Genomic DNA, 27,981 nt, shown 5'->3' with positions numbered 1-27,981 from the left:
AAAAATATGAATTATTCAACAACGAGTTACAGTTAAAATACAGTTTATTGGAAGATGAGAACATTGACAATCCAACAAAACCAACACACAAAAGAACAAAAAGAAGAAAAACACAAAAATGGCAAATAGAACAAAAAAGTGTCAATTCGTATAGAAGTAATAGGACATCATTAAATAAGTTAAGATTGGAAAAGACTTTGGGTATCGATAGTCAAAGTGAATCTGAAAAAGTATAAAAATTAATTGAAAGACTGTGAAGAATTGTTCCAAAATTGGATCAGAACATTCCCGAGACCCGATAAATAAATAACTGGATTAGTTATAAAAAAAATATAAAAAAGAAAATAAAAAAAAAATGGCCGATATCCCACAGTCTACTATCTGCTTAAAGGAATACTCCAGAGAAAGCTTTTTACAGAAAGAACCAATGTGTCTTAGAACCGCAGGTTCTACTTGGTATAACAGTTACACTTATTTTTTTTTACCGGAGTGGAAGAATGATTTATGCACTTTAAGACAATGCGTGGGTGGTGTAAATAAGTTTGTATATTATTAAAAAAATAAATTAGAATGTGTACATTACTGACATGTGAAATAAAGTAACAAGAGATTAAAATAAATGACATTAAAAAAGCAATTTACATCGTAGCCTAATAATATTTAATATAAACAAATGGGCCAACCGAGCATGGTGTAACTCGTTATAAGAACTTGATACCAAAGAGCAAACTCTGCAACTTCAATAAGGAAAAGGATAAGCAACTTTATTTGTGTTGCCCTCGTCCAGCTTCCACTCCAGTCCTCCATGGTAGCCACTTATCTCGCTCACTGATGGAAATATTCAAGAGCGTCCAACCTGACCTAGCCAACATACAAATCCCCAACATCACTAATGGGTTCCAGCCTGGTGACATGGAGACGACTTTGAGGAGAACCTCTGAATCTATTCCCTGCCTTGCCAATTTCATCATCAAAAATTAGGATGTCTTTGTCCAATTTTTGACAGTCATCCAAAGGTGGGTTTTCCATATTTAATGGCAATGTGTCAACTGATTTTTGGCATCCACTATCCAGACTACGGGACCCCCAGTTGCTCAATGTTATATTTTTACGACTGACAAAGACTTGCCTGTTTCGGCCATTGAGCGTTTTCACGGCGGCGTTGTCAGCGAGATGCTCATCCGTTTTCTTTAGGAGACATCGCTCTTCATTGGACCTTAATCCACTCTCTTGACTAAGTGAACGGCCAAACCTTCTTGCTCCTTTGCGTTTAATGGTGTGAGTGGTCAGCTGTTCCCAATCTTTCAGATGAGGATCCATTTCTGATGAACTAGAGACCCAAGGAAAGCTAAGGACTAATTTCCGTACACTTCGGTACTGAGATGTATGACCATTGGGTCTTTTTAAGGTCTCTGAAGGATGGAAACCGTCAAGTTCCGTGATGGAGACCTGATTTTGTATCAAGTGAGATTTCTCTGAGATTAAACAGTCCACCAATGGGAGTTGGTCACTGTTGAATGTACATGTTTTTTCTTCCAAGTGGTTAAGGTCATGGTCTTCTAACTTACTTTCATAACTTAGTGTTAAACTATTCAGTTCTTTCACCTCTTGATCCTCTACGGACTTGCCACAATCATCCATTTTTTCTGGCATGCTAAGTGACCGGCGTAACACTCTGCGTTGCTTTCCAGAATTTTTTTCATCTAGATCTTCACTGCTGACACCTAGAGACTTCCAAGAAGAAGAGGACCTCAGTGAAGGAGGAGATGATGGATGTTGGATAGATGAAGGTTTATCATCTGTAGTATTCACTAAAGAAAAAGTAAACAGAAAACCTTAAATAAAAGTTAAAGAAAAAAAATATTTTTTTTTTTACAAATTCTGGCTGAAGCCTAAGGAACCCACCAGTGTTGGACCCTCTAAGAGAAAATGTGGACATTCGGAAATCTTTTCCATTGAAAATTGGACCCTCCAAAGCGTCAGCAACCATCCTCTTCATCATATTCCATCCACTTGGCTCCATGCTCTTGCCCTCGGGTGTCTACACAAGTAAAAAAAAAATTATATCAGTCATTATAAAACACACATCAAGGAAACCTTAAATAAAACGTATATACATTTTTGGAATAGAGCTCAAGGCCACTAATGATTGGGTTAATTTTTACCGGATGCTTGACTGCTCGTGTTCGATGGAAGAGTCTCAAAGAGTTACGGACCTTTTCTTTTCTGTCCAATTGGGCTGGAGAAAGCGGGATCTGACCAGATGATATCCTGTAGATACAGATTTATTTTTAACATTACTGTGGAAAAATCTACACGGATAACCCTAAACTCCAAAAACGGCCATATGCCCCAAAACATCTGAACTATTCTAAAACAAGTTTGGGGTGCAGTAAAGGATATGGACACCTTCAGGAGAAGTTGTTTTTCACTGAATGTGAGCTCATTCGGATGTGGAGTTTATAACTTCCTTTTCATTAACTCCTATGGGTGGATTTATGACCACAGGCCACGGTAAAGTTGACGTAGTCAGAAATCAACTCGGAAGAGCTTAGATAAAGACAGAATTGAGTGAGTCAAGTGGGCAGGTTAGTAATATGTGGTTGGGAACCTAGGGGCGGACATACCGCCGGTGCAGCTGCACAGGGGCCCCGATCTGTCTTGTTCTCTGATGATGTAGATGCTGCTGCTGGCTCTACCAGAGGAGAAGAAGAGGGTCCGTTCCTGATTTTTTTTGCCATCAGAGAGGGGTGTGCACACTGTAGAATATGTTAGCAGGGGCCCCTTCCTCACCTCCTACTTGATGCTGCCGCTTGCTCTATGATGCATGAGCCTGGGATCCCTGGACATGCCCCCCGGGATTATTGGACATGCCCCCGGCCTCTCTGCGTCGTCGTTCAGGCACAGGCAGGATGACAGGCCTGGTCAATATGGCCAATCTCTGCCACTCCTGTCTCCTCACTGCTGAGAACAGCCTCCGAGCAGTCAGTACAGCTGACAAGTCTCCTTCCTTCTGAGCAGTTCTGAGGTAACAATCGAACTGCCTTACCAATGTAAACATTGGCTATCACACCAATCCCCCTGCAGCTACCTACACCTCCTGTACGGAGGGGGATTTATTAGAAAACCGCTGCACTGGCCCATTCAGAAGCAGGAGCTGCAGTGTGAATGCTGTCTGAGTGGGCCAGTTCAGTTGTTCCCCCAATAAAGCCCCTTCACTACAGGGGGTGGTAAGTGGCTATGAGGGAGGGGAGGGTGATGTGATGGCCAATGTTCACATGGGTGAGGCACCTGCCAGAACTGCTCAGAAGGAAGGAGAAGTGTCAGATTCACTGACTGCTCACAGGCTTTTCCCAGCAGCTATCAGAGGTAGTGAAGAGGCAGAAGGACTTGCGACAGCTGGAGATTTGGCCAGTAAGTGCTGATGGAGGACTGAAGACCCCCCAGGATGGAGCTGCTGGAGATGGAAGAAAGCACCTGCCAGAGGGACGACATGTGTAAGTAATAAAATGTGTACAGGCTTACTATTATTTGTCTGTAAAAGTGTGTGATATCTCTCTCTCGGTCGCCATAAAAGGAGGGGGGCCCAGACATTTCTTGCACAGGGGTCCCAAGCTGTTAGTATCCGCCCCTGCAGGACCCAAACTAAGCACCTTCTATCTGCCAGCATCCACAGCTCTTCTATCGATTAGCCGGCCTTGCAAGATGTCATATGTGCGTCACATTGCTACAATGCCAGGCTGGTCAATCAAGAGAAGAGCCATGGATGCCAGAGAATAGGCAGTTGGTAGGGATCCCATCCAACAGTAAAAGATTACTGGCTACTGGATAAACAAATCGATTTGCACTCGGATTGCAACATCCCAATCAAAACAAGCTTACTGGTAGATTCTTAATTAACTCATTCTGCAGCCAAAACCATGCAGGGAAACAATGTGTGCTAAATATTTAAATGAAACGATTGCAAAAAAAAAAAATAGAAGTCCCCAGAGAAGCGCCCACACATTATCCAACGTGACATTGTTTTACATATAGACTAACAAAGAAAGCTGAACACTTTTTCTGTTTTACTTGAAAAAAAAAAAATGGCACTAGTAGTGCTACATCCTTGGGACGCTAATGTGACACCCTAGGATCCCCTTAACAGGTAACACTTACATACAACACTTTTCTGACTCCAGGCCAGAAGGGGGAGCTCTAGACCCAGTGTCAGGGTAGCTTCCCTATAAGTTCTTGTCTGGAGGGGGAGTTAGAAGTCAGTCTGTGTGAGCCAGTGAAGGGCGAAGAAGCAAAAGGAGAGAGAAACTGGGAGTGGAGCTGCAATGGAGCTCACCCCCAGGATTAAGCGCAAGAAACCGGACACCGGGGTCTGAAGTTGTGTGTTAACTGTATGCCCCACAGCAGAAACCAGAGGGCAGGAGATTGCAGGTCTCCTAGCCACAAGTACACCCAAAGGCACAGCAGCAGATCAGAACCCGGAGTCACCACGAGAGAGGGACATCTGTAAAAAGGCTCGAGCTGTCTGCCATGCAGGTAGAGTTCCATCTGAAGGACAGATTGAGAGAGGCACTTGAGGAAAGCTAAAGCATCGAAAACCTAGAATTCAGCGCAGAATCCCCACCTGGCTAGGGGGATTCCTAACCTCTTCCAGGCTGCACGGATTCCAAAGATCACCTGTAATCTGGGTACCTGAACTTCACCAGTAAAAGGGTAAAGAGACTGCAACCCTGTATCCTCCAATTCTTTCCTGCACCTCAACATCTATCATCCCTTACCAAATCCACCGGGAGCGCTGGGGACCAAGCTCTACCTGTGAGGAGCTATACCAACTCTGCTGCAATACCATCAGCCCCAGTGGACCCCTTTAAGCAGCGTCAGCCACCTCTGGCCGAGTACCACAGGTGGAGTCACGAACATTACTCCATAGACTTTTTTTTATCCACTACACCCTTTTCCCTTTTATTGGATGCCCAGGGCAACGGACTGGGTCACCACTGCCGTAACACATCCCCCTTAAGAACGGAGCCGACCCGGTATCGAGTACTCCACGGTCCTAGCAGGCGCTCCACTGGACTCAAATATCTCACCTCTTGCCTTGTTTGCTAATTCTCCGCTTAGCCCTCGCTTTCTTTCCTCTTGAAGAGGATTCTGGAGTTGCCGGAATGGCCGGGGATTCAGGACTTAGTTCTAAAAAGTTACCAGGGCTTAGGGAGAAATCAGAAAATACCTCAACACCTCCAGTGTCCTCTAAGGAGAGAAAGTAACAAATAGTCCAATTTGGTAATCTAGGGATAGACCGTTGTGGTGTATGTGGCAGTCTTTACCACCTACCTACGATAGGAGAGGGTGCCACGATTGGTTCAGTTAATTCTTCACCGGATAAGTTGCCATCTGCAGCCTCCCTTAGAGATTTCCTACAAAAACAAAACACACAACATGACTACGGTATTGCCATGTGTGTACAGCATTAATAAATGACAACTTAATGCTGAGTGACAAAGGAATATAAATGGCCTCAGCAGCTTTTAGTAAACATAATTATTTGCATAACTTCGGGTTATCAACCAGTAATGGCTCTGCCCAAACCATTTTCCTGTTCCGGGAAACTAACCACACATAGTAATGAGGGGGTCATCATACCTCCGATGGATCCCCGATCCCATATTATCCACGGCCATCCCTGACCTGCTCACCTCCAACTGCTATGACAAAAATTGTAACACGAAAAATCCCTCACCCATCACCAGAGTTTGGTCAATACCAACAAAACATAAAAAAAAAAAAAAAAAAAAAAAAAAAGGGGGGGGGGGGGGTGCAGGATGTTCCCTGGTCCTGCGTCTTTAATGGCAGCTGCGCCCCCCCGGGATCCTCTTATAAAAAGGTACCTCAAATACGCCACCCCCACATAATCTGATTACCTAATCCTAACCCAGACCCACCGTATGTACCAGACCTCCGATTCCCCCATTCTTACTAACCCTCTGGTGTACTGTGAAAGACTAATGGTTGACCCTTTCCTAGCCTCCTACTTTCAAACCCGTCATGTCCGGGCCTGCACTAGCTGGGCCTGCTCCAGCCTTATCTTGACCCGACGACATGATTTTCTCAATCAGTAAGATTAGGACAATACCAAACTTGTATACATTCCTTAACATTGAAATTGCAACACCCAAAAGGAAAAAATTGTAGAATTATGGAATTCACAGGATGGATAGACATGTTACGGATCTGCAAATGATGAGAAATGAAATCATACTTCAAACATTATCTCAATGTATTTAGTCTGGAGTATGAGCGACATGTGAAGAAATCCTCGCACTTACAGCCTCAACTCACCTACCATCGAAACCTTCAAAAATAACCTGAAGACCCACCTCTTCCGACAAGCCTACAAGCTGCAGTAACCACCGATCCACCAAACCGCTGCACAACCAGCTCCATCCTCACCTACTGTATCCTCACCCATCCCTTGTAGATTGTGAGCCTTCGCGGGCAGGGTCCTCTCCTACTGTACCAGTCGTGACTTGTATTGTTTAAGATTATTGTACGTGTTTTTACTATGTATACCCCTCCTCACATGTAAAGCGCCATAGAATAAATACTAATTATAATAATAATAGTTATCAATGAGGTTATTAATGGTCATCTGAGAAAGGTTTTGCTGCTTTGAATGCTCTGGGGCAAAACCTCAAGATCCGCTGCTGGCAGCTTCCTTTGCAATTGCCGACCAATGACATCCTAGGAACGCTCAATAGGAACCAAGTTCAGAGATGCTGCAGAACATGGTAGCAAGCTTAGGCTACACAGGCTGCTCACAGTAGAGCCTGTAACATGGAGACTGAAGGGGTCCGAGCACTGTACATTATGCTACTGTAAGAGTATGATACACTACCCCACAACATAATCCCTGGAGTAGGACCAGTATGACATTTCCTCATGAAGGCCTCTTCATGACATTGCCCACGTGATGTCCAGAGGGAGACTGGAGACAGCAATGGAGGTCTGTCCTCTTCAGTGATGAATACTGCTTTTGTTTTGGCCACAATGAGTCAGAGACAGGTTTGGAGACCACGTGAGTGATACTATGAAGGGGCCTTCCCAGGGGAATGTCGCACCGGTCTTACTCCCAGGATCATGGTGCTGGGTGGTATAACCAGTCATGCAGCCATTTCTCACAACATCAGACCGCATGTTGACTGCGATACTGCGAGCAGCCTGCGTGGCCCAAATGTGCTACCATGGCCTGCAGCGTCTCCAGACTTGTCTCCCATCGAATACATCTAGGGCGTCATTGGTTGGAAATTTCAAAATTTGGAGAAATTTTCAAGAAAACAAGCTGACCAGGAAAAAAAAACAACCTGACGTGACCAGGCTCTACATATATGATATGTGGTATATAAGTACATGGGAACCTCCACTGAATAATCCTATGTACCGTTTCTTGGCTATAAACTGTTCTCCACCAACAGATTCTTCGGAAGCTTTACGCTTTGTCTTGTTTCTTGGAAGCAGCTCCACTTCTTCTGCTTAACACAAACACGGATCATAAGAAGATGCTCAAAATTAGGTAACATTTATTGTATGTGAAGACTACAGCTTTTCCTCACCTCCTCGATCACTTGAAGGACCAAGGCCAGACTTCAGTTTACTTAGAGCCTCATTGACAAATCCTTTAAGGGTAATAAAGATTAAAATCATCTGTTTCATTACGGAGGGTGTGCAACAAAATCAAAAGTTCAAACAGAAAAATTCAGTTGTACAAACGTAGGGTAAAATAAATTGGCAAGGTCGCCATGCCTGTGAGTGAGCTCAGACTCGGGAAGTGTCTGGTATAGATTGAGACTGGCAGACGCGGTACTAAATAAGGTGCGCATCTCTGACTGGGGAGCACCCATAGAGAGCAGCACGAAAAGGTTGTCAGTGCCAGTTCCCCCCTAGCATCACTCCCCCTTAGTGATGCACTAATTGGAAGACCCCCAGCCGGCCAGTGGGCACTAGAGGGGAGGGGTACTACGGCCACTCCTACAGGGGTTAAATCCAGGTGTCCGGCCGGGAACTTCCTCTTTTCCTCCCGGCGGACACCTGGAAGCTTTTGTCCCACCCTCCCTCCCTTTTTAAGGGCTAATGACGATACTAACCTGCGGGTTAAGGTAAATTTTGTAAATGCCTTTGTAATATAAAAAAAAAAAAAAAGAAATGTGTATATACGTAAGTGATATAACTAACCCTAGTAACCTTTATTAAGTCACAGCGGAAGAGGGCAAAGGTCGTAACCGCTCGTTGGGCCAATTCCCCTGTCAATCACGGACAGGAGCTCGGCGCTAGCTGCCCGTTACGATATGTAATTGCCCTTTCTCTGCTTATTTAATTAATAAACTGTGACCGACCTGTTCAACCCACCTAGGACTGTGTGTGTTTCATTACGGGATTGATGGGAGGGGGGGAAGGCACTGGTTACAACACCCAAATCTCCACAGTCTGAGCCCCAGAATCAGGTCCTCGGGCCGGTCTAAAAAGAAACCCCAGTCTGACCTAATCGGTCTATAATAAAAGCAGTAAGGACTTGGAGATTTTATCATTTTTACCATACCACTCATGCTACGTCTACGTCTCCTGCGAAGACCCTCCGAGTTGTTCACCACAGAGTCCTCCTCAACCGAATCACAAGGAACGGAAATCTTTTCTCTGATAAATGTGGGGAGCTGCCCTGCCGAGAGAAAAGAAAAAACAAAAAACAAAAAAAAACACAACATAACTAAAGCTTGAAGAATTGTACCTTCATGATGATACTCAAATCTAAATATTCATCAATACCTGTCTCCATGATAACAGACTACAAACAAACTCCATGTAGTCAGATACCAGTTATGTACACACACTCTCTCATGAATGACTGCCTCATAGAAGTATATAATGCTGTAATACAAAGGTTGGGAGAGCCGCGGCCGGTCCGTGCATTGTGGTCCGTGATCAGACACAGATCCACCGACATCTACATGGGCCAATAGTTTCATAATTTTGCTCCCACCAAAAAATGTATGCTGTTCTGTGATTGGTTGCCATGGGCAACAAAGGCAGTTTTGCTCTAAACATTTTTATAAAGCTGCCCCTTGAAATTTCCACATTTCTTGTTGGGATATTTGTGTCTCAGATTATTTCCTATCGTGTCCTAGATACAGTATAAAATAGACAGGGGTGAAAATTCAGACAAAAGTGACCGACGGAGCAGTGGATTAAGTGGGAGATTACTGTGTCCATTTATACCATGTTCTCCGGTATCTGGTGACCCCCAGAGATCCTCAGATTTAGTACCTATGTCCTGCGCGTTGTCAATGAGACTCTGGATGGCGGAAGCCTGAAGTTGAAGCTGTTTCTCTGTGGCGAGTGTCAGCTTCTCTGCCAGGTTATCATTAGAGAACAAACTCGGAGCCAGAACTACGGCCAGATTCCCAGAATCCATCCTGTTCTCTGCAGACCTAGAAGAAAGGAATGAAAAAAAATATATAAAACTCCATATCTATGGCAAGTGACTGTCCGCTTTGTTAGGGAGCAGAGAAGCTACTTTTTGGGAAGCACAGATCCAAGGCTCCCCCTAGTGCTAACTGTTGGGCACTACACTCCTCACCTGGCAGCCACACTCTGAAGGAAGGTGCAGAAATACTTGAGAGTCTCCCCATGAATGGCAGGTAGCAAGCAGGTGACCAGAGCAGTGGCAGAGGCCTTCTCCTCCTCGGAGAGCGACTGTTGGATCTGACACAGAGGATCCTGCAGCTCTGGGGTTAGAAGAGGATGAGGAAGTTCACGGAAGAACTGTTTTAATAATGCCGCCACATCGCTGGGCTGAGCAGAGGTCAGGCCGCTCTCTCCAGACTCCAGCTGAGCCTGTAACACAAAAATAAAATATATTTGGAGGCCAATCAGGGAAATATTGTGCGGTGACAACCATAGGAATGGAAAGATAAGGGATACCGGTCGGGGACGGCATTGTATATAACGGGACCCCAGACCTCTAGTAAAGGATTCCCTGTGCAAGATTGTCCGAAATTCACATATAAAAAGGGATGAATGCAATTTTATCTAGCCAAAAACTGGAATAGACTGCCAAATTAAAGTTTTTTCCCCAAACTAATGTCGCCATACAATATCTAAATAATACTGTCATATCATGCCCATATAACATATATTAAATTTACAACAAAATGCATAGACAATTTCACCATAAAAAAAAAAAAAAAGTCTAGTCAGAGAAGTTGTGCCGACTTCAAAAGAGCAAGTGTTATCATGCAACGTGCAAAAAGAAAAAGGAAAAAAAAATAAATAAAAAAAAATAAAAAAAAAAACCCAGCATGAACCGCACATCCCAAAATCATACGTTGATCTAAAGCCGCTAGGCAAAAATTTAAATACTGAACATGAGGTTTTCAGTTTAACATTCTGATCAGACTGTATGAAGCCCACTGCCCCTTCACGGCAAACCTTGTAGTGGGTCCTAACGCCCTAACGGAGCGGAGCCGTGCGGCGACCACCGCCGCAGCGGCCATGCACCAGCAGGGCGGACGGCTTGTTGCCCCACAGCACCCATGCTGCGAGACTGAGCCCCCATGACTCCAGACCGCGCCGCCCCACCAGCACAAAGCCACAGCAACAATGACAGCCACACCGCACCAGCACCAAAATGTTATCATGCAAAGTGCTCTTGTCAGCAGGGGGCGACAATGAGCATAAGAGAAAGTGCAATTAAAGCCAGAGTTCTGCAGGTTGCAGATGACCATGACCGCTGCATTGTCTCCCCCTAGTGGTAACTGTAGGTTACACAGGTTTAGAAGAACTATTTTCTTCCAGAAACAGCATCACACTTTTTCATGGGTTGTATCTGGTACTGCAACGTGACGATATTAAACTTAGCGGAGTACAATAAGGGGCGGATGTGTAGTACCCGGCCACAGCCATCATTCAGTCGACGACGGAGCATAACTGAGCAGTTCCAGTTGCCGCCATCAGGAACAGCTGATAAACAGGTGTGATGGGTGTCGCACCCTGGCCGATCAGAGAGTGATGACCTGTCCTAAGGAGAGCCCATCAATATTAAAGGCCTGAACAACCCCTTTAACCTTTACACAGGTGTGGCGCTATTTCTAGAAACAAATGTGCTATTGTTTTTTTTTTTTTTTCTTAAAAATAACCCCCTTTAAAAAAAAAAATAAATAAAAGGGTAAAAATCCAGAAAAAAAAATCCATAATTTGGTTTTTAAAATCGGGGGGCAGACAGTAGAAGACCACTGTGCAGAATAACTTATAGCCGAGTAGAACGCTCTCCCCTTTTAATGTTAGGGTTAACCCTTTAAGGGAAGGAGGGTAAGTAAATTATTTGTGAATGCACTTTTCAAATTGGCTACTGCAAGCCACAAATTTTTGACTAGAGACCATAGGAATTCTCCTTTTACATTTTTTTTCCTTTTATCACAACAGTGCTACATGCAAAAAAAAAAAAAAAAAAAAAAAAAGGAAATTCCCACTAGATGCCGACATCATGACTATGTAATTGAGCTCTAGGAGCCGGGTCCTTGGATATGGGAAAAAAAACAAAACACAACCCCAAGCCATTTAGGAAAAAGGAGTTTTTAAAGGGTGCCCCTCCTCCGAAAGTTACATGCAATGTAGAGCGACTGTTGCACAAAAGTCATCCGTGTGCTGCGGTCAGAAGATGCCGCTCCTTCCTCTCTTGCAGGAATATCTTGCACCATTCTCAAACCTTGCACAATCGCAGACTTGACTCACTAAACACAGGAAGACTGGCTGCGGGATTATTCTCTAGCACATACATTGAGAAGCCATAATAAGGGCCCTGGAAACAAAGGATTTTTTTTTTTTTTTGGGGGGGGGGGGGTGGGACTTTGCTTCTTTTTTAAGACAAAAATCCCAAAAATCAGAAGGAATGTTGTTCGTTTATATGGAAGTTATAAGTTTTGATGGATTCTTATAGAAACTCAACTTGTACAAAGTTATCACGATCTATGTAGGATATCATCGGCTGCAAATCAGGGGGCAACAGAGTCCGACCTATGTTAGTCGTGCTGTGGGTACACCGGGAGCCCCCTGGATCATACCAAGAATCTCGATTTCTCTTTGCAGGAGAAGGACCGGGCATGTGACGCACAGTGTTAAAGAATGGCCGACCTGCACCGTGCTTGCCGGTCATTTAATAACAGGCAGACCGCGCTTCGGTCTGTAATGGATTGTTCTCGGCAGCACGACACTCCTGTTGACACTGTATGATGTGTTGCCAAGAAGGTTGATCTTTTGTGCGAAAGATCATTTCACCCGAGCGAGTGTCAGGTCGGAGAGCAGTGCACGCACTGGCTGGCAGCTCTCCCGATCAGAAAGTGACAGCTTCACGTATTTTTTTTATGTAGCTGTCCCGTTCAGGTGAGGCGCCGGCCAGTCCGCGCTCCGCTTTCCGATCTCACTCCAGTTTATACAGCTCTCAGATGGCAAGATCCTCATGAAAAAGAAGTGAGGTTCTCGCCCATGAGAATCCTGTAGTGTGAACAAACCTTAACACTCAGTATGGGTCAAAATGCCACCTCTGTCCTCCTCCCAAGGACACTCTTATTTGGCCACCATATCCTTTTCTGCCGCTCTGACAACACACACTTTGATTTTGGCTTCTTCCTTCCAAAATTGTCCTGCAAAGTTTGTTTATATATTAAAAATTTGGAACCTTTAGAGCATCACAAAGGAAGCCATATTATATTCATTTTACACAATTGTATAGCGCCATTATATTCCACAGCGCTGTACATAGATCATCATCTCTGTCCCCATTGGGGACAATCTAGATTCCCTATCAGTATGTCTTTGGAGGAAACCGGAGAACCCGAAGGGAACCCATGAAAACACAGGGAGAACATACAAACTCCTTGCAGATGTTGCCCTTGGTGGGATTTGAACCCAGAACTCCAGCGCTGTCAGGCTGACGTGCTAACCACTGAGCCACCGTGCTGCCCTAATTCAATCTTCTCAAATCAGTCATCAAAAATAAACGTATTTCGTAGACTCAGCTGCTCTTCCATCTTGAGTACAAGCACTACCTTATAGGAAAGTCTACCCCCATTATAAACTTTGCCTCTCTTTGGCATGTCCACCATCCTCAATGGGAGAACTGTCACCATGTTGCCTTCAAGCTTCTCGTAATCTTTGATGATCGTCATCATTCAGTAAGAGAACTGTGCCAAATTTTGCCTTATGTGAAAGTCCTCCAAATCCATTAGATATTCAAGCTTCTTGCAGGAAAGTCCTTCAGGGCTGTCCCACACGTCCAGATAATTCCGGTACCGGAATAAATCGGTACCGGAGTTATCCGTGTCCGTGTGCCGCCTGTATGGCGAGTGGGTACCACACGGAGCGTGTGGTACCCACTCTGCATGGTGCTGAAGCTGCGATTCATATCTTCCCTGCAGCAACGTTTGCTGTAGAGAAAATATGAAGAATAGTGTTTAAAATAAAGATCTATGTGTCCGCCGCCCCCCCACCCGTCAGAAAATACTTACCCGCTCCCTCGCTGCTTCCTGGTCTGGCCGCGGCTTCTCCTGCATGCGGTCACGTGGGCCCGATCATTTACAGTCATGAATATGTGGCTCCACCTCCCATAGGGGCGGAGCCGACTATTCATGATTGTAAATGATCGGCCCCACATGACCGCATACAGTAGGAGGCGCGGCCAGACCAGGAAGGAGCGAGGGAGCGGGTAAGTATTTTCTGACCAGCGGAGGGGCGCACAGGGGGTGGGGGGGCGGCGGACACATGGATCTTTATTTTTAACACTATTCTTCATATTTTCTCTATAGCAAACGCTGCTACAGGGAAGATATGAATACCGGCTTCAGCACCATGTGGGGGGGACAGCGCTTACTGTAGCGCTGTCTCCTGCACGCACACGGACCCCAGACGGAGAATGTCCGTGTGAGGTCCGTGTTTTACGCGGACCCATTGACTCTATTGGGTCCGTGTAAAACGTGCGCTCCCACGAACACTGACATGTCTCCGTGTTTGGCACACGGAGACACGGTCCGCAAAAAATCAATGACATCTGCACAGATGCATTGATTTTTATGGGTCTACGTGTGTCAGTGTCTCCGGTACGTGAGGAAACTGTCACCTCACGTACCGGAATCACTGACGTGTGAAACCGGCCTCACCCAGAGTAGAAGACTCTCCCATTGTCATTACCTCTATATGACACATACAAGCAGCAATTCATTATAAAAAGTAAGGAGGTTTTTATATACCTTTAAGGTTTTTATTCTATTTACTGATCCAGACTTTCTGAAGATTCCTTCAGTGCCCAAATGGCAACTTAAGAACTGGCAGATGTCAACCACAAACCTGGAATGAAAGAAAACGGTTATTTAAAAGGATTTCTCCTTCTCAATATCATCAAACAGAAGTTGTAGAGTCAAGCACTTTTGCAATTTACTGTTTGTTAAACTTTTCAGCCGTCCTTGACATATTAACACTTCTCTTTTGTTTACAGCTCGTTGACTAGGAGACCGACCACTGCAGTGGTCTAGCGTTTAAATAATGTGCGGAAACTGGATGGATTAGAAGGTCACAGCGCGTTCCAGAGATCCTTTCCAACGTCAAAACAGTGCTTATACGGTGAGAGCAATAGAAAAGTCATTTATAAGCACTGTCTTTGTTCTGCTGTCTAGAAGCGGTGGTCGGTCTCCAAGGCAATGAGGTGTAAACAAAAGAAAAAAAAAGTTAATCTCAAGAACGGCTGAAAAGATAGGAATAGGAAATTTAAGCTTTCAAATGAGAATACTCAATGCACATGGGATGTGTTTTACAGAAGTTATGGACCATGAATGGGACTGAAGTCATATTTACAAAGTCACCACTTACTGTGGGATCTCTCCTTCTTTGGCGAGTGGAAGGGACTGTAGTGGAACCCCAAATATTTCCCCACTGGATCTCTTCCTCTAAAAAGTAAAGAAAAGATGATGAACGCATGGTTGTGTCTTGAGGACTTTACCTCCCTCTGCAGATTACCTGGACATCAGGACTGACTGCCTTCTTCGGCATTCGGAGTTTAATGCCAAGAGACTTTAAGTGTTGGATTATGACCACTGAAGGCCCCGTAGCTCTCATGATTTCTAATCGGAGGTCCCCCTTAGGACTCTTATCCTACAACATGGAGCAATAGTAAATAGTTGGGCCGTGACCATAGACCTTAAAGGATCTTATCAGAAAATGATATAAAAATTAGGCAACATTCGCACTACGTTTCACCCCGTGTTCGACTTCATCAGGAGCTCCCAAATCCCAGAAAACGGCAGACAGATCCATTCTCAACAAGGAGAAAGTCAATTTGTACTCCTGTCCCCATTCTGTTAGAGTTAGAATATATATTTGCCATCTATAAACAATGCTCCAAGGAGAGAACACCTCCGTAATGACAAGTATGGTACTTTTTTTTTTGACTGCTAGATATAAAATCATATGGGAGGTACAGTACGGCATAATAGGAGGCATGTTACTGCCCATGACAAGACTGGGATCCGCTTACGTTCTATTGATGGAACTTTAGGCTATTCCATCATGATAATATATATAAAATTTAAAAAAAAAAAAAAAAAAAAAAAAAACAGAAAACAAAACCACACACACACACATCTTTGCTGCAAATTTTTTATTTTTTTTCACATTAAAAGCTGTTTTTTTACAATAGCAGCAAAAAGGTATGACATTTCAGAAATCTCATGCACGTTAAGTTTTTATTTTTTTCCAGACTGAATTGGAAAATTCTTTTTTTTTTTTGCAGCATTTTTTTTTCACCCATAGAAATAAGCGTAAAAATACAACCAAGTGCTTCTTGCAGCTTTTTTGATGAAGAAACCATATGTTATAGAAAAATCACACAAGAAATCTGCACCAAAGATTACATCTTTGCAGCACTTTTTTGTGCAGAGTTTTTACTGACAGGAGAGCAGGTTTTGACTGCTGGGGGAAAAAAAAAATAAAAAATAAAAATGTAATGTGTGAACATAGCAGATCCTGTTAGGATACATTAACATTATTATTATTATTATTTTTATTTTATTTTTTTTCCAGGTGGATTTTGAAGCAGATTGGTTTCAGACAAAACTCTGTGTGAACAAATCCTTATGTTTCCAACTATTTACAAGGCAGATCTATTAACAGCGGAAACTGAACAGAGCAAAAAATAAAAATTAAGTACCATTTACACCACCAGCATCGGGGCCCCAGGTGTGACGGCTCCCTCCACCCCTCACAGCTGGGGGTCTTTGTGCTCAGTGAGGAGACTACACACAGCATTAGGAGGACGCTTAGATGTCCGATCCTCTGATACAAGGGCTGCCGTGGTTTCCACGGATCACTTTTCTACCTGTGATAGTCTCAGGGGGGACACATTCATCATTTTTTTCCTAAGACCAAGCGGAGTCATATCAGATTTTGATATGAGGGTTGGATCAAAATCAGCAATGCAAGTCTATGGGTGCGTGAAAAAAAAATAATAATAATCCCCACCAGACCCCACCGGTGCACAGTCTGCTCTGACCTGGTACCTGCTCTCAGTGTCGCCCGTCTGGCCAGCTCTCGCCCACCACCATACTCTTCCTTTGTATCATATCCAAGCACAAACCAAAGTACTCACCTATTACCTGCACCAAATAATTGTTCTGCATTGCATGCTGGGAGAAGTGCTCTCACCTCCCCCTAAGTAGTGACCAAGAAGCGGGATGGACTCCTGCCGGGGCATCCGCATTCAGTGCTCTCATCTGGAAGGTTAGGGGCTGCAAAAAGCTGTAAAGATTTGTCAGAAATATATATATATATTTTTTTATTTCTCTAATAAAAATTCTTCACCTTAGCGTCAATGGTTCCTGAAAGGTGAAATATTAATAGACGGTCATGAAAAAGTTTATTAAAAAAAAGTAAACTCAGATACTATAGATAAGGAGATGTTCACACACAGCGTTTTTTGCAGCATTTTCTTTTCTTCCCATAAACGATGCAGGATATTGGCAGGAAAAATGCTGCTTAAATTACGTGCAGTTTTGATGCTTTTTTTCTCTCTTCCTCTGTCTTAAAAACCCAACAAAACTAAGGTTTTAAGATTCTCATTGATCTCTAGGCCATGTTCACACACAGTATAAACGCTGAGGGATTTTTTCCTGCTGCTTTTTATCCGCCTTTTCTGCATTTGATTGATGCGTTTTATTGCTGCTTTTCCCCTTTTTTTCATGCGTTTTTGCTGCACTTTTGTTAGGGTTTTTACTCTATTTTTTAGTATAGAAAAACTTTGTTTCTACACTTAAAAACACAATGCTTTTTTTTTTTTTTTTACATACTTTTTGTATGCTTTCCCCCTAGAAGGCTATAGAGAAAAAACACGCATCAAAAAGGTTCAACAACATCTGTAATCACCCAGAGTGCAGGAGTTTTCATGAAATCACATCCACTCTGCTTGGACCATTAGGGTATGTGTCCACGATCAGGATGGCCGGCGGTATCGTCGGAGCGGCAAACCCGCTCGACGCTAAGCCCCGCCCCCTTCTGGGACGCGATGATGCCGGGTGTGTTCATTGCACACATCCGGGATCATCGCACCCCACACATAGGGCCCTGTGTTATTCCTTGCGGCGGCGCAGCGTCGTCGCAAGGAACACGGACATGCTGCGATCTGAAAAGACGCGCAGCATGTCCGGAGTCGCAGGGCCGACGGATGCGTGTTTCCACGCATAGTGGACACGGGATTTCATAAAATCCCCTCCACTATGCTGGAACATCTGGACGCTGCGTGTTTGACGCTGCGGCCCCACTCAGCGTCAAACACGCAGCGTTTCCTGAACGTGGACACATACCCTTAGGCTGTGTTTACACCTGGTGTTCTTCATTTTTTTTTTTTTGCAGTTAAAAACCTTCACTCTTTGTAGTAAAAACACTTCTTTTTTGGTTGCTGCTTTTTTGGGTGCAGATTACTATGTAAGGTATTGCCGGACTTAATGTTTCTCCTGGTAAGGAGGACTGGAGATTATTTATGCACCAATTTTGCAACAATTAATCGGCCGGAAACATCTGGAAACCCCACATCACGCTCCCAATGGTGAACATAAAAAATAAAAAAGCCAAAAACATAGATCAAACGAATCGCCAAGAATTTGGCACAAATGAAAAACAGGAGAAAAACACCCAAAAAATAAACAAAAAAAGCGCAAATGCAATAGTTTTGCATTAGGGCCACAGATTATTAAGTGAAATCTCTGCTTTAAGCTGGTTTCCCACGTCCTGATATTTCCAATGCCAGAAAAACCAGTGCCGTGTAAAAATTGTGGCGTACGTGTGGCAACCATGTGCTGCATCAGTACCACACGCACCTGCGCCTGGGAAGCAGTGGTACAGTTAGTGCTGTTCCACAGTGCCAGGTGATGAAGATGGCTCTCATCATTCTCCCCTGCTCTGCCATCAGAGAATGTTAAGGCTATGTGCACACATTGCGGATTTTGCTGCAGATCCGCAGCGGATTTGACGCTGCGGATCCGCAGCAGTTTTCCATGCGGTGTACAGTACAATGTTAACCAATGGAAAACAAAAACCGCAGTGCACATGCTGCGGAAAATTCCGCGCGGAAACCTTGCGGAAAAAAAGAAGTAGCATGTCCCTTCTTTCTGCGGATTCCGCAGCGGTTTTCAACCTGCACCAATAGGAAAGTGCAGTTGAAAACCCGCAGAGGAATCCGCAGAAGAAACCGCGTGAAAATCCGCAGTGAAAACCGCAGTGGTTTTGCACTACGGATTTTCCAAATCCGCAGCAAAATCCGCAACGTGTGCACATACCCTTAGAGTTATATTCAACTGATAACAGTGACAGCAGCTGATGGGACTATTCCCTTTATTCTACACCTGCTGCCGCTAATAACAGTGAGACCATGCAGCAGTTGATGGGAGTGTTCATCAGCCGCCGCCGCCTATGTTATAAATAAAATTTAAAAAGAGTGGGTTCACCTGTATTTTTGATAACCAGCTGGGCAAAACTGACAGCTGCGTGTTGCAACCCTCAGCTGTCAGCTTCAGCAAGGCTGGTTATCAATAATAGAGGGGTCCCCATGCATTTTTTTTAAATTATTTAAATATTTAATTAAAAAGACGCTGTGGGGTCCCCCCCATTTTTGACAACCAGCCTTGCTAAAGCAAACAGCTTGGGGCTGGTGTTCTCAGGCTGGTAAGGGGCCATGAATATTAGCCCACCCCAGCCTGAAAATATCAGCCCGCAGCTGTCTAGAAAAGACACATGTATCAGAAGCACCAATTCTGGCGCTTTGCTCGGCTTTTCCCACTTGCTCTGTGGCGGTGGCAAGTGGGGTAACATTTGTGGGGTTGAAGTCACCTTTGTATTGTCTGGTGACATCAAGCCCACGGCTTTGTAATGCAGAGGTGTCTACAGGACACCTATCCATTACTAATTCTATATCTTTGGTGAATAAAGACACAGCCAGAATAAAGTATTTTATTCAAATAAAAACAAAACACACTTTTCCATTTATATTTGAAAATCAAAAACACAGTTATACTCACCTAACACCCATTTCATTAAAGCCAACATCCCCTGTAATTAAAAAAAACAAAAAAAAAAAAAACAATATCCCTCAGCTGTCCGACATTCTGTACCACGCCGTAATCCATGGGGATGAATAGTTTTCAACCATGACGGTGCCAAGATGTGACCGTCTAGGCTGAGAACCACTGATGAATGAACGGCTGCGAGCGCAGCGGTGACCTCATTGAGGTTACCGCAGGTCACTGAGGCTGCGTCACAGATGGACTAAATTGCGATGACCTCAGCACCGTGAGAAAAAGTCACTGAGTTTACCACAGTAAGGCCGGCGTCACACTGGCGTGTTTTACGGACGTATGAGGGGCGCAGAATATACAGATTGCATACGGTAAAATGATTCTCTATGGCCCAGCTCCTATCTGCCGTATTTTACGGATCCGTATAATACGGTCTTGTATGGCCGTAGTAAATGCATGCTGCTTTTGTCAGCGTATTGCGCAAAAAATCCGCCAATGAAAGTCTATGGGGGCGAGAAAATTACGGATTACACACGGACCATGCGTGTGACTTGCGAGAAATACGCAGCGGTGTTCTCTAGAAAAGCCGGCAATTCAGTGCGGTGTACAGTAAAATCACACTGACAGAATAGGATAGAATATTTAGAATAAATGTGTACACATAGAATAGGTATATATATATATATATATATATATATATATATATATATATATATGTCAGTGAGACACATATATATATATATTTATATTTAATTCAGCGCTAGATAGCAGAAAAGCCGGTAATTCAATTGCCGGCTTTTCCTCTCTCCTTCACAAACCCGACAGGATATGAGACATGGTTTACATACAGTAAACCATCTCATATCCCTTCTTTTATTACATATTCCTCTTCACTAATGTAACAAGTGTCTCTGTGTAAAATTTGGGGTCTCTAGCTATTAAATTAAAGGGTTAAATCCCGGAAAAAATTGGCGTGGGCTCCCGCACAATTTTCTCCGCCAGAGTGGGAAAGCCAGTGACTGAGGGCAGATATTAATAGCCTAGAGAGGGACCATGGATATAGGACCCCCCCTGGCTAAAAACATCTGCCCCCAGCCACCCCAGAAAAGGCACATCTGGAAGTTACTGTAGTTACCTCGAGTCGCGGTGATGCGCCCTCTGCTGGATGAACTCATATGAACTTGAGCCTGGGAACTTTTCAGAATATTTTCCCACGCTCGAGTTCATATGAGTTCATCCAGCAGAGGGCGCATCACCGCGACTCGAGGTAACTACAGTACATTCCCCTGCATTCCATTCATTCACCAAGTTTTACAGACAGGAGCACAGCTGCATTAGCAGAGCTCCTGGGTGTAAAATGATTTAACCCCTTCAGATGGATTTACAGCGTGGGACAAGACTGAACGATGAAAGGTATGGAATATTGTTGTTTGTTTTGTTTAACCTTATTTCAGGTGACAAGGGTCTTCAGGTGGATTAAGAGTATAATAAAATATTAAAACAACATGTGTCTTTATTTCATTAAAATACTTTTTTTCAACCATTCAAATTTTTATTGAATCAGAAAAAGACATACAAGGAGAACAATCCCAATCAGGGAAACGGAAAGGAAAAAGGGAAGGGGAGGGTACAGAAAAAAAAAAGGGAAGGGAGGGGGAGGTATAAAATAGCAGATAATAAATCCAACGCCCACGATGTCACATCCACGGGGGGCATAAACAAAGAGAACGACATCAGAGAAGAAACCATATTAGTAATCATGAGACGAAACAAGAGGAGAGGCAAAGGATGACGACCTCCATAAATCCCACCATGATAGAACCTTGTTTTTATTTGTAAGACAGTCAGCGGTGATAGATTCATAACTGAAATGGAGGTTGATTTTAGATATAAGCTCGTTACTGGAGGGAACAGAGGGCGATTTCCAATATTTGGCAATACAAAGTCTAGCTGCTACCAGGATGTTGGAAATTATAGGCTGCAGGGGAGAAGGGAGGACCAGCAAGGAGACACCGAGAACTGCCAAGGGGCCCGTCAGCACGACAGGGAGATGTAATAGCTTCAACCTGGCTCTAAAAGACTCGAATGCGCGGACAGCTCCACCAAACATGGGCAAGGGAGGGATCCCATGGAGTTACAGCCCTTCCAGCAAAGCGGAGAGGAAGCATGATTAAATTTAGCCCATCTAACGGGAGTAATATACCATTGGAGCTGAATCTTTTTAGATTGCTCAAGATGCCCAAGGCATGAGGAAAATTTAGAAGGGTGAATCATAGCAATATGCCAATCATCCAAAGAAGCCTCGAAGGCAAGGGAAGACTCCCAGGAGACCATGAAGGGAAGCTTGTCCATCACACCACAAGTCAGGAGCGCCTTATATAGAATAGAGATGCCGTGAGGTAATACAGTGCAAGGTCTAAAAAATCGATGTGCCGGAGATTCTGGTAAAAGAAACGGTGCACCAAACAATTTGCGGGGCCTCAAAAAACTACGCACTTGGAAATATTGAAGTAAGTCTTTGGAGGACAGGGAGTAGCGAGCGCTTAAGTCAGTAAATTCAAAAAGACCCTCCGAGCCATAGAGGTCAGCCACCCGCAATAGGCCACATGCCCTTCAAGAGGAGAGAGAAATGTTGCCCATCGCCTGTTCTAAAGCTTGCAAAGAGACATAATGATACAAAAATGAGAAGTGAGTAGGGCTCAGGGCCGCCCAAAGTTTCAGAGCAGTTCTCATTGTTCTGAGGCAAGGGCCCCCTGAGGGGACCTGGAGTAGTTGGAGCTCTAGAAGAAGTTTGAGGGAGTGTTTGGGGCATAGTATGATTCAATTGTAAACCAAGGGAGGGGGGAATACCCCTCCCACCACAGTTTCAAAGGTTCTAAAGGTACCGTCACACTAAACGATATCGCTAGCGATCCGTGACGTTGCAGCGTCCTGGCTAGCGATATCGTTTAGTTTGACACGCAGCAGCGATCAGGATCCTGCTGTGATGTCGCTGGTCGCTGAATAAAGTCCAGAACTTTATTTGGTCGTCCGATCGCCGTGTATCGTTGTGTTTGACACCAAAAGCAACGATACCAGCGATGTTTTACACTGGTAACCAGGGTAAACATCGGGTTACTAAGCGCAGGGCCGCGCTTAGTAACCCGATGTTTACCCTGGTTACCAGCGTAAAAGTAAAAAAAACAAACAGTACATGCTCACCTGCGCGTCCCCCAGCGTCTGCTTCCTGCTCTGACTGAGATCCGGCCCTAAAGTGAAAGTGAAAGCACAGCGGTGACGTCACCGCTGTGCTGTTAGGGCCGGAGCTCAGTCAGTGTCAGGAAGCAGACGCTGGGGGACGCGCAGGTGAGCATGTACTGTTTGTTTTTTTTACTTTTACGCTGGTAACCAGGGTAAACATCGGGTTACTAAGCGCGGCCCTGCGCTTAGCAACCCGATGTTTACCCTGGTTACCCGGGGACCTCGGCATCGTTGGTCGCTGGAGAGCGGTCTGTGTGACAGCTCTCCAGCGATCAAACAGCGACGCTGCAGCGATCGACATCGTTGTCGCTATCGCTGCAGCGTCGCTTAATGTGACGGTACCTTAAGATTGCGGCCCTATAGTAGGCCTGCACCCTAGGGGCGCCCACCCCACCCTCTGAATATGGGAGAGATAATTTGGCGTTTAATTCTATGAGGTTTTTTATTCCAAATAAAACGGTCGATGAACGTTTGAAAGGCTGACAGATATTTGGAGGGGAAGGACAGGGGCAGACAACGAAATAGGTATATAATTTTGGGCAGAATTAACATTTTAGATGTTTGAATTCTCGCCATCCATGACAAAGAGGAGGTAGAAAGTTGGTCTAAACATTTTTTGATGTCTAGGAGGGCTGCCTCACAATTAAGGCGGACAATATCAGCTAACCTGGTGATTTGAATGCCCAAATAGGAAAAGCCAAGAGGGGAACAAATGAAGGAATAATTAGTCTGGATCTGTAATTGAAGAGGGACCGGGAGATTTAGTTAGATTGAGATTGTAATAAGAAACCGCGGAGAACTGGTGAAGGATCGAGAAGATTGCGTTCAAGGAGTTGAGAGGATTAGAACACGTCAGGACTACGTCATCAGCGTATAAGCCTATCTTATGCTCAGTGCCCCCCACCATCACACCTCCCACCTCCGAGGATTGACGAATTATGGCTGCAAGCGGCTCCATAATCAGAGCAAAGATGAGAGGGGAGAGGGGGCAGCCCTGGCGAGTCCCGTTGGAAATAGGGAATAATCGGGATTTAAAGCCAGCTGAGCACACAGAGGCGCACGGGTTGGAATACAAAGCCATAATAGCTGAAAAAATCCAACCAGTCAGACCAAATTTTCCCAGGGTTAGTTCAATATAACCCCAGTGCACCCTGTCAAATGCCTTTTCAGCGTCAAGTGACAGGAATACACTGGGGAGGTGCCCTCTCTCCACCACATCCAGCAGATCAACCAGCCGCCTCGTACCATCTCTGGTTTGTCTATCCGGAACAAACCCGACCTGATCAGGGTGAATGAGTGAGGGAAGCACGTTTCGTAACTAGTGTTGAGCGATACCTTCCGATATGCAAAGGTATCGGTATCGGATTGGATCGGCAGATATCCAAAAAATATCGGATATCGCCGATACCGATACCCGATACCAATGCATATCAATGGGACACAAAATATCGGAATGGTTCCCAGGGTCTGAAGGAGAGAAAACTCGGATCACTATTTTGGGAACATTTCTGCGTATTACGGCCCTAAAAAAAGGACCATATTTTCATACGCCTAGTGTGACGCCGGCCTAAAGGTCAGTGAGTTCACTGCAGATTTCTCACAGTGAGGGTATGTTTCCACGTTCATTATTAGCAGCGCTTTGGACTCAGCACATGTCTGCTCAGTTCAAAGCGCTGCCAGCTATTGTACCAGAGGTCTTTCTGCATGTGTTCATTAAACCATGCGGAATCACCGCATCCTATACTTTGGACGGTGATATTTATCTTGCGGAGACTGAGCATCTCCGCAAGATAAATTGACATGCTGCGGTCTAGAACGAAGCGCTGCATGTGCGTATACGCAGGGAAGCCGGAGGCTGCCCTGCACGCATAGAGAGGATGGGATTTCATAAAATCCCATCCACTATTCTGTAACTTCTGGCCGCAGGGGCCTCGTATGAAGACCATTCCAAAGGCCATATATGGAGACCAATCTAGGGGACACATATGAACACCAATCAAAGAGCAACATGTGGAGATCAGTTCAAGAGCCTCATATGGGGATCAGGCCACGGGACTCATATGGAGACCAGTCCAGGGGCCTGATATAGAGACCAATCTAGAGGCCACATATAGAGACCAATCCAGAGGAACACCTATGAAGACAAAACCAGGGACCACAAATTGAGACAGACCATGGGCCACATATAGAGACCAATACAGGGGCCATATATGGAGATCAATCCAGGGGTCATATGTAAAGACATGAAAAATAGTGGACTAGAACCATAACTGCACTATGGTTTTGGATGACAAACCAGCGCTGGGACTACACTCGCTAGAGAACCCCAGAGTGGATATGCAACAAAATGAGTTGTCCCTGACAGGGTTAAATGCTTTAGACATGGTGAGATGTTGTGTTTCGTAAGTCTCTGGTTAATCTTGGTATGAAGCTCGCGGGATCCTCGCCTTGCTCTCACTGACACAGTTACACAGTTCCTCTTTGTCACCCTGCATTACTGAAAGGACACTCCCCGTAATAGACTGTTCCATCCCTCAGCATTGCATGTAATGACTCACGGGGGTCCTCCGAAGATCAGGACCTCAAGGTGAAGACGCTCGCCAGATCCCAAAGAGTGTTTCCACCACTCTCCCTTGCAACTTTCCTGCAACATGAATCGCAAGGACAGCAAACGGTGAGGCTCTGCTTCCATTTGCGGTGAGACACCAGGAGTTGTGGTCTCCAGGTCTTGACTCCTTCACGGAGGTCACAAACCTGAAATACTGAGGTCCTTAAATTTATATTTAGTAGCTGATATTTGTATATTTGTAAGTATGGTGAGGGGGCCACCAGCCCGGCCTGTTTGCGACACATCAGGTTCCTGATTTTGGTCTTGATTTCTGCTTTTTACGGTGCTCAGAATATTGAAGGAGAAGGGCAGAATGCCATAGTTATTGTGCTAGAACTGGCCAGTCCAGATGCAGATGTGAGTGAGTAGAATGAGAATGGAAAGTAGGAAAAGTTAGGAGAAGCTGGACAAAAAATTCAAGTAGTCCAAATAAGTAGACCACTAGTCCTCTATTGTATAAGCAATGTACCTTTAATGGGGATGTACATATTCTCCTGGGGTCTGTATTATGCAGATCATCTCCGTAATATGGCTCACCACATTACAGTCTATGGTGGTGAATTATTATGTCATGGTATTACAGACTGGTATAACACTGATCCCTCACACTTCGGCCATTGGTGAAAACTATTTTGAGGACTTACGCTACGAATTCCATTGCAAACTCCACTTATGAAATGTAACATCTTATGGTTTATACAGTGGGGAAAAAAGTGTTTAGTTAGCCACCAATTGTGCAAGCTCTCCCACTTAAAAAGATGAGAGAGGCCTGTAATTGACATCATAGGTAGACCACAACTATGAGAGTCAAAATGAGAAAACAAATCCAGAAAATCACCTTGTCTGATTTGGCAAGATTTATTTTGCAAATTATGGTGGAAAATAAGTATATGGTCATTAGCAAAAGTTAATCTCAATATTTTGTTATATATCCGTTGTTGGCAATGACAGTGGTCAAACGTTTTCTGTCAGTCTTCACAAGGTTGGCACACACTGTTGGTGGTATGTTGGCCCATTCCTCCATGCAGATCTCCTCTAGAGCAGTGATGTTATGGGCCTGTCGCTGGGCAACACGGACTCTCAACTCCCTCCTAAGATTTTCTATGGGATTGAGATCTGGAGACTGGCTAGGCCACTCCAGGACCTTCATATGCTCCTTACGAAGCCACTCCTTCATTGCCTTGGTGGTGTGCTTGGGATCATTATCATGCTGAAAAACCCATCCACATTTCATCTTCAATGCCCTTGCTGATGGAAGGAGGTTTGCACTCAAAATCTCACGATACATGGCCCCATTCATTCTGTCATGTACACGGATCAGTCGTCCTGGTCGCTTTGCAGAGAAACAGACCCAAACCATGATGTTGCCGCCCCCATGCTTCACAGTAGGTTTAGTGTTCTTTGGATGCAACTCAGCATCCCGTCTCCTCTAAACACGACAAGTTTTGTTTCTACCAAACATTTCTACTTTGGTTTCATCAGACCATAAGACATTCTCCCAATACTCTTCTGGATAATCCAAATGCTCTCTAGCAAACTTCAGAAGGGCCCGGACATGTACTGACTTAAGCATGGGGACAAGTCTGGCACTGCAGGATCTGAGTCCCTAGCGGCGTAGTGTGTTACTGATGTTAGCCTTTGCTACGGTGTTCCCAGCCCTATGCAGGTCATTCACTAGGTCCCCCCATGTGGTTCTGGGATTTTTACTCACCGTTCTTGTGATCATTTTGACCCCACGGGGTGAGATCTTGCGTGGAGCCCCAGATCGAGGGAGACTATCAGTGGTCTTGTATGTCTTCCATTTTCTTATTATTGCTCCCACAGTTGATTTCATCACACCAAGCTGCTTGCCTATTGCAGATTCAGTCTTCCCGCCTGGTGCTTGGCTACAATTTTGTTTCTGGTGTCCTTCGACAGCTCTTTGGTCTTCACCATAGTGGAGTTTCGAGTGTGACTGTTTGAGGTTGTGGACAGGTGTCTTTTATACTGATAACAAGGTCAAACAGGTGCCATTACTACCGGTAATGAGTGGAGGACAGAGGAGCCTCTTAAAGAAGAAGTTACAGGTCTGTGAGAGCCAGAAATCTTTCATGTTATTAGGTACCAATTGCTTATTTTCCACCATAATTTGAAAAATAAATCTTCCCAAATCAGACAAGGTGATTTTCTGGTTTTGTTTTCTCATTTTGACTCTCATAGTTGTGGTCTACCTATGATGTCAATTACAGGCCTCTCTCATCTTTGTAAGTAGGAGAACTTGCACAATTGGTCGCTGACTAAATACTTTTTTCCCCACTGTAGTTGGAAACCCCCTCAATATGAATAATGCAGATGATCAACTATGGGTCATATGCTGCAAAGTCAGGACAGGATTGTCTTCTGCTGGGCATTCAGGCACCTGATGCGATGGAGCCAGGCAGTAGATAATCTACTCCCCTGTTAGGCTATGATTGGGTTGTCTTCTCCTGGACCTTCTGGAACCTGTATTATCCACTCTTGTCATTTTGGCCTCATTCACAAGTCAGTGACTTTCTCATA

At 44.6% G+C, this 27,981-nt stretch overlaps 2 protein-coding genes across 9 annotated transcripts in view; one reads left to right on the top strand and one right to left on the bottom strand.

Moving 5' to 3' along the window:
* Positions 1-28: 28 nt before the first annotated feature.
* Positions 29-16,814, bottom strand: LOC143805964 (uncharacterized). Of its 7 annotated transcripts, none has more exons than XM_077285745.1 (14): positions 16,679-16,814; positions 15,052-15,186; positions 14,905-14,981; positions 14,289-14,385; positions 9,626-9,882; positions 9,313-9,476; positions 8,591-8,707; positions 7,608-7,670; positions 7,436-7,526; positions 5,332-5,414; positions 5,088-5,247; positions 2,166-2,271; positions 1,906-2,041; positions 29-1,811 (listed from the first exon to the last, which is right to left on the bottom strand). In XM_077285745.1, exons 2-14 carry the CDS (start codon positions 15,148-15,150, stop codon positions 862-864), a joined length of 2,400 nt encoding a protein of 799 aa, XP_077141860.1. In that variant the 5' UTR covers positions 15,151-15,186; positions 16,679-16,814; the 3' UTR covers positions 29-861. The 7 variants fall into 7 exon arrangements, with proteins under 7 accessions (XP_077141860.1, XP_077141865.1, XP_077141859.1 ...); XM_077285750.1 differs by having other exon boundaries at positions 7,436-7,523; positions 16,679-16,716; XM_077285744.1 differs by lacking the exon at positions 16,679-16,814 and adding an exon at positions 16,583-16,670.
* Positions 16,815-25,358: 8,544 nt separating this feature from the next.
* The window catches only part of RASGRP4 (RAS guanyl releasing protein 4), a 54,372-nt gene continuing 51,749 nt past the window's right edge, over positions 25,359-27,981 (top strand). For both annotated transcript variants that reach the window (XM_077285742.1, XM_077285743.1), the window contains exon 1: positions 25,359-25,509. In XM_077285742.1, the coding sequence (XP_077141857.1) occupies positions 25,487-25,509 (23 nt within the window). In that variant the 5' untranslated portion in view covers positions 25,359-25,486. The remainder of the gene's footprint in view (positions 25,510-27,981) is intronic.

The sequence above is a fragment of the Ranitomeya variabilis genome, chromosome 2 (assembly GCF_051348905.1).
Source record: "Ranitomeya variabilis isolate aRanVar5 chromosome 2, aRanVar5.hap1, whole genome shotgun sequence".
NCBI lineage: Eukaryota > Metazoa > Chordata > Amphibia > Anura > Dendrobatidae > Ranitomeya > Ranitomeya variabilis.
This window is presented reverse-complemented; position numbering and strand designations above follow the sequence as displayed.

Excerpts from the sequence above, each read along its gene's own strand:
- LOC143805964 (XM_077285745.1), bottom strand. The coding sequence starts at position 15,150 with ATGAGAGCTACGGGGCCTTCAGTGGTCATAATCCAACACTTAAAGTCT. Across the intron at positions 8,708-9,312 it reads TGACAACGCGCAGGACATAG|GGCAGCTCCCCACATTTATC; the intron begins GTACTAAATCTG and ends TTCTCTCGGCAG. Across the intron at positions 7,671-8,590 it reads ACGTAGACGTAGCATGAGTG|GATTTGTCAATGAGGCTCTA; the intron begins GTATGGTAAAAA and ends TTACCCTTAAAG.